The sequence below is a fragment of the Stegastes partitus genome, unplaced genomic scaffold, assembly GCF_000690725.1.
Source record: "Stegastes partitus isolate 25-593 unplaced genomic scaffold, Stegastes_partitus-1.0.2 Scaffold1694, whole genome shotgun sequence".
Lineage (NCBI taxonomy): Eukaryota > Metazoa > Chordata > Actinopteri > Pomacentridae > Stegastes > Stegastes partitus.
Genome location: NW_007579425.1, coordinates 71167 through 78316, shown reverse-complemented (window position 1 = coordinate 78316; position 7150 = coordinate 71167). Strand labels below are relative to the sequence as shown.

Genomic DNA, 7150 nt, shown 5'->3' with positions numbered 1-7150 from the left:
GCCACCACCGTGCTTCGTCATGATGCTGGTACCAACATGCTTTACATCTTGAAATAAAGGCAAAGTGCTGCTGGGTGAGCAGATGGGTCCAGTGTCTCTGAGGTAACGTGTTTTGACTTTACAAGCAGAAAAACAGACTTTTGGACACTGGACAGCTGCTTCTCTTTGTCCGCCTGCTGCACGTCTGATTTCATTTCTCACAGGCTTCTAAAATATCACATCCATGTTGAACTGGTGCATCAGCAGACGTCCTGCTCGGTGAGCAGAAGTTTTATTTACAGAGACGCTGGACGTCCAGAGCAGCTTCTGACCGGTCGGTGTGAAATGACAGGACGCTGAGAGTTAAAATAAGCTGCTGCGTACAATCCAGACAACGAAACACACACTTTAACTTTTCAGTCCTTCCAGCTCCAGACTGACAGTCGACTGATCCGTCAGCTGGTCAGTTTGCTCTCATCTGATGTATTTTAGGCAATTATTGTATCAAAACCAGAATATTCAGAACCAGAACCAGAAAAACTTCACTGATCCTCGAAGGGAAATCACTTCTAGTTGCTACCGTTCAGAAAAACACGAACACGAGCGAAAATATTTCTCCTCAAAATATAAACAAGAGCAGAAAAGTGAGAGAATAAAATGTAAACATGTAAACTGTAGTAGAAAAACATAAATACAAGCACACAGTGTGATAAATAAACAATATTAGAGTTAAAATAATAATAATTTATTTACTATCATGTGTCACATTAGAAGCAATATTCCAATTTTATTTGCAATGTTTTAAAACTATGTGGAATATAACTTTAATGCTTCATTATTACATTTCTACTTTCTGTATTATTTTAACTGACTTATTTATATTTTTATTAATGTAATGCTTTTGTCATGTTGATTTTTTTTATTAGATGTTGTATTTATTCTTATGTTTTAGGATTTTATTTTAATATCTCTTGGGATTAATTAATAATGATTTTTCTTTTCTTAAAATAAAATAAAATAAAATAAAATAAAATTTTTAAAAATAAATTAAATTAAATTAAAATTAAATAAAATAACATTTTTCTTTTCTTTTCTGTTCTTAAAATAAAATAAAATAAATTAAAACAAAACAAAATTAAATTAAATAATTAAAAATTAAAGCACGCTTCCTAATGTGATTTTATTTTATTTTATTTTCCCTTGGGATTAATAATGTTCTTTTCTTTTCTTTTAATAAAATTAAATTAAATTAAATTAAATTAAATTAAATTAAATAAAGAGCATGTCTGCTAATGTGGTTTTCTTTTATTTTAATTTCCCTTGGGATTAATAATGTTTTTCTTTTCTTTTAATAAAATATAAACAAAGACCAGCTAACGTGAGAACTTTCACCTCGTTTCAGAGACAAACATTATTTGGATTATTGAGGCATCAGCGCTGCAACATCACACGTCTCAGTTCGTGGATTTAAAGAATCAGGCGACGGTTTAAATGAAAACTATAAATAACTGCATTCACAGCATCAGGACTTCATGTGGAGGAAAAAAACGTCTTTCTCGCTCTGTTGTACAGCGACTAATCCGAATAAAGCGTCTGGGAATCCAAATGCGAGGCCTTTTCAAAGAGAGCTGCAGTCGGAGAGCGACGGGTCGGAATCAGGAAGCCCAGCTTTACTGCTCGGAAAGCCGAGCAGAACAACACGAGCTGATGCCTGAACTGATGCTCGTCTTCAGCCGCGTTTAACAGCAGCGAGCTCAAAGGAAGCTGAAAAAACTCAATCGTTCAACCAGCTCAGCGGAAAAAGAGCCAAACAGATAAATGGAGACATCAGGATGAGTCACGTCGTCCAAGTCGAGCATCGGAAGTGAATCACGATGTTTCATCACAGAGCTCAACATACAGCTCTACAAATAACTATTAATACAATTCTGTAAAAACTAACTTAATTAATTTAAATAAATAGAGACTTCATGTCTGCTGGTGTTGGACGTGTTGATAATATTTTCATATATTCATAAAATATCCAAGAATTTTTTTTATTTTTTTGCCACCAAATGAGAAAAATGAGGCAAACTGAGAAAAACGAGACACAAAACTGAGCCACAAATGAAAAATGAGAAAGAAAACAACACAAATGAGACACAAACAACAACAAAAAAGACCAAAAATTAGGAAAATTAGACAAAATGAGAAAACGAGACACAAAACAAGAAAAGTGAACCGCAAGAAATGAACAATGAGGGAAAATAAATCAACAGACAAAAGACACAAATGACAAAAACAAGACCAAAGTTAGACCAAATGAGAAAAATGAGACACGAGTGACAAAAGTGAGACATACATAAAAATAATTTGTTTTTAAAAAAGCAACAGGAAATGACACGAATGAGAAAAACAAGTTTAAAAAAAGAGAAAATTAGGCCAAAAAAAATGAGAAAAATGAGAAACAAAATTCTAAAATCAAGCCATGAAATAAGAAAAATTTGATAAATGAGGAAAATCGAGACACAACTAACAAATATGAGATTAAAAAAATAGAAAAATGAGAAACAAAATTAAAAAGTCAGGTAACAAAATGAGAAAAACAAGACAAAAAAATTATGAATGAGACAGAAAATGAACAAAAAATGCACAAAAAGGGGAAAAGTACATTAAAAAAAAAACAAAACTGAGGTGCAAAATAACAAGAACAAGACACAAATGACAAAAAGAAACACAAAATTAGAAAAATTACACACAAAATGAAAATATGAGAAAAATGAGAAATAATAAAAATGAAGCCACAAAATGAGAAAAATTAGACAAACTGAGAAAAACAGTTGCAAAGTGAGAAAATGAGACAAAAAAAATTGAGAAATTATACAAAAGGAGAAGAACAAATCAGAATATGTGAGAAAAATGACACAAAACATGAGAAAAAAGGACACAACTAACAAACATGAGACAAAAAAACGAGAAAAATGAGACAGAAAACACCAGAACTGAGACTAAATGAGAACAAGAAGACGTAAAACAAGAAAGATGAGAAAAACGTGACTCAAAGAAAACCGAGATAAAAACAACTGAGACGAGAAACAAACTAGAAGAACGACATAAATGAGAAAAACTGAGACACTGATCACATGTGGACAGATTAGTGTTTCTGAGTCCTGCTGACTGAACACGTCTCTGAGTTTTCTCTCCTTCTTCTTCCTGTTGTTCTGTTTTCATCATATTTCAGTTAAAAATGAGCCTCAGTGAAGAAAATGAATCTGCTGCTCGAGCTTCAGTTATCGAGCAGAAACATTCAACCTGGAACCAGAACCTTCTGACCCGCACATTAAAAAAACAAACGAGTAAAGCTCACCGCTCCGCTCTGCAGCCAGTCCATCAGAACCTGAGCGGTCTCGGTGGGCAGCTGGGCCCGGAGGGTCTCCCGGTCGTCCCGGTCGGGCCGGAGCTCCAGAGCCAGCTTCAGGTCCTCGGCCAGCTGGACCACCTGCAGCGGGCCGGCGCTGACCGGGGAGCCCAGGTCCAACATGCTGCTGGAGAACTCCATCGCTGCCGCCCTGGAGCCTGCAGGAGGAGAAAACAGCAGAAGTGAAGGCAGCAGGAAGCCGAGCTGAGTCTAATCAGAGCCGTACGTCCTCCTCCAGAACATCTCCAGAGTGTCCATGTGTCGCCTGGATCACGACCCGGTTCCAACATCTGGACGCACTTAAATGATCACGACTCTGAAATAACATCAGGCAGCAGCTGCAGCAGCTTCACACAGAGAACGGAGGAGATCCTCTGGAAGGTCTTTACCAACAACGTTCAGCGTTCAGCTCAAACGTTTCAGCATCGTTTGTCTCTTCAGGGACAGAAAGCGACACAAAACACTGTAGAGCTGCTTTTACTGCAGGTTAAAGAAGATGCATGAGATAAAAAAGAGACCAGATAAAGACACGATTCACTGGAGCTGCAGCCATTAATCGGTTAGTTTCCAATTTTTAAATCAATCAGGACTGGTTTTGAGAATGAGAAGGAGAAATTAGACACAAAACAAGAAAAACAAGACAAATTTGTAAATAAATAAATAAAAGAGAGAGACACAAAATTGGTAAAAACGGGCACGAAATAGAAATAAATTCACATAAAAGAGGAAAAACAATCAGAAAATGACAAAAAATGAGACGAAATGAGGACAACGAGACTCAAAAGACTCGTTTTTGTTTTATGTTTGCTGACTGAAGTCATCTCTGAGCTTCTCTCCTGCTTCCTGGTTGCAGGACTTTTATTTTGAAGTGAAACATGAAGCCACAGTGAACAAAAAGAGTCAAAACCTCCCAGAAACTGTTGGTATCAGAGGATTAGCTCGACTCATGTGGTCACTGTTCAGGACGTCGTCTTCATTCATTATTATGATTATTTTAAATAAAATGAGGGTTTATTTATCGGAGCTGCTGTCGTTTGTTGCCACAGATGAACGTTAACGAAGGTAAAACTGCTCCGGTGCTTCAGTCGGCTCGCGGTTTGCTTCTGATCCCACTTCCTGATTTGCGGATCGTGTTTCATCATCGGAAACAAAGAAGCGCTCCGGCGGCGGTGGAGGGATGTGATACGAGCGACCAATCCCCGCTGATAAGTGGCTCTAATTTCCTCGCTGCTGATTGGCCGATGCTATCGTTGGCGGGCTCGTTAATGTCTTTCTGTTCGTGGTCGGTCGTTTGTGGCCGACATAAAGCAGCAGGTTGATTTATTAAAGCCCTCGACCCTCCAGATGTTGAAGAAAACCGTCAGCTGGAGCCACGTAGACGTATGAGAGTTAAATAAAGTTAATAAAACCAGTAACCGACCAGTGAATGAATCACCGACCCTTCTGATAACTGATCAACCCTCTGATGGCAGCAGGAAACTGAACACTTCCTGCTTCCTGTCGTCCTCCGACACAGGAAGCTGAACATATCTGGACGAAACCAGACACTGGAGGAAACTGAGCCACGAAAATAATCAACGGAATAACTGAGAATGAAAAGAAACCACCGATGTAAGGACTGAGGTGTTTGTAGAACACTGTGTGAGGAGCTGAAGTCTCCTCTGAGGCCTGACAGCAGCTCCTCTGTCTCTGCTCAGGTGTGTTTGGTTTCGTTCCCACGTTCACGTCGTCCGTCGGCTGAAGCTCGTCTCTCTGCATCAAACACAACCTCTGATGTCCGGATGGTTAAAGATCCACCAGAGCTTCACTCATTAACCTGCTGCTGACGCCAGAACTCAGCCTCCAGCAAGAACAAAGTCCTCTGTTGTTTTAGATCTTTTTACCAGAAACATGATTTATTTAATAAAATTACAGCTAGTAGAGCTAAAATATCCTCATATTTTATAGATAAATGCCTTTATTTTAAACAAATATTATTGAGAAGCAAAAAAAATCATTTTCTTAACTTTTATTTGACATATTTTCCCCATTTTTGCAAAAATATAAACAACTTATTACAATAACTTTTTATTTTAACTGTAAAATAATAAAAAATAAAAATGTCTTCAGGATAAACAAAGTCTGAATTCTGCTGAAGCTTCAGTTTAATTGTTTAAATACACTTTATAAATATTATAAAATGTGTGATTATTAATATTTTTACTATTATTGATGATTAAGCGCACACGTTTTACAAAAAACTCAGATAAAATTAGCAATAAAAATGTGACAAAGACAAATTAGCAAAATAACAAAAGCATAAAGAATAAATGGAGCCGAGTTAAGACGAGGTGACATAAAGTCAAACTGGGTTTCACAATTCAAATAAAATCCTCCTCGTCCGCTCTGACGGCTGCCGATTGGCTCACCTGCGATGATGTCGTCCATCTGCTCCAGCGCCGCCTCCAGCATGTGACTGGCCTCCGTCTCCATGGCGACGGCGGGAAGCATCGGCTCTGGGCTGTTGTGGCGTTCTGCGGAAACACAAAATAAAAGTGGATTTATTAAAGGAAGTGGAAACGAACACGTTAGAACATCGTCAGGTTTGGATTTTTAAATAAATTTTAGTTTGTTAAACTTTAAATTCATTCATTCTGTATTAAAGCTGTATTTTTATTTGTTTTTCTAATTTTCTTTTAGTTTTCTCATGTTTTTATTCTTTTGTAACTTAATTTTCTGATTTTCTTTTCTGTCAAACGTCTCATTTTTCTTGTTTTGTGACTAAAATCAGGAAAAAAATGGATTTTTCTTGATTTTTTTGTGTCTCGTTTCTCTATTTCGTGTCATTTCCTTGTTTTGTGTCTCCATTTTCTCATTTTATATCTTGTTTTTCAGATTTTATCTCTCAAACCTCAAACCTGTTTGAGGTTTCGGGTTCTGGAGGAGTTCTGGAGGTCCGGTTTTGTCTCCTGATAAACATTGCAGCAGCTGGTGGCGGTGACGGCACCATTCAGGGCCGATGACAGAACGAGTCTGTTGGACGGCTGAGCTCAACACAACAAGGTGGCCTTTGTCTGAGCGTGAGTCAGCGAGGACGCCACGGAGCCACGCCGAGGCCACGACAAGAAACACAGAACCACTGGATGGAAGGTCCGGCTGCAGAAAACAGAACCCAGGCTCAGCTGCAGGCTAAAGGACTAAACGAAGACGATCAGCTGGAACATTAAAACAGTCACAGAGCACAAATGAAACAGATCAGCTCCTGTTTCAGTGACTCAGTGGAGACGAGAGGCTTCAGCGTGGTTCCACAGAGAGGAGATTAATGAGAGACAACTAATTAAGATGCAAATCGTTCAATATCTCCTATATCTGGAGCCACAGTTTTATTTCCCAGTGATGGTAACGTCTGTGAAACATTCCAGGGTTCAATATTTGTGTCCTACAGCGCAGGAGACGTTTATGAGACGTAAAAATGACACAAACAAGACACTAAATTTCAAAAATAAATAAAAAGAGAGACACAAAGAAAAATGAGACAAAAAAACAGACACAAAATGAGAAAAGCACGACACAAACATACATGTAGGCGTCTCGTTTTTGTTACGTGTGTGTTTATTTATTGTTATTTATTTGTTTTTATTGTGTCGACAGAAAACAAAAATGAGCAAAAACAAGACACAAAATTTTTGAAAAAGAAAAAAAGCACGACAGAAAGAAAAGACTGAAATTAGAAAAATGAGAAATTAGAAAAAAACAAAAGAAAAATTAGACAAATTTGTAAAAAAAAAAAAAAAA

At 37.5% G+C, this 7150-nt stretch overlaps 1 protein-coding gene across 1 annotated transcript in view; it reads right to left on the bottom strand.

Annotated features, from left to right (window-relative positions):
- ppfibp2b (PPFIA binding protein 2b) overlaps positions 1 to 3525 on the bottom strand; it is a 90705-nt gene extending 87180 nt beyond the window's left edge. Inside the window, 1 exon segment of the mRNA XM_008301644.1 lies at positions 3326 to 3525. Coding sequence (XP_008299866.1) covers positions 3326 to 3517 — 192 coding nt within the window. The 5' untranslated portion in view covers positions 3518 to 3525.
- Between the last annotated feature and the right edge of the window lie 3625 nt (positions 3526 to 7150).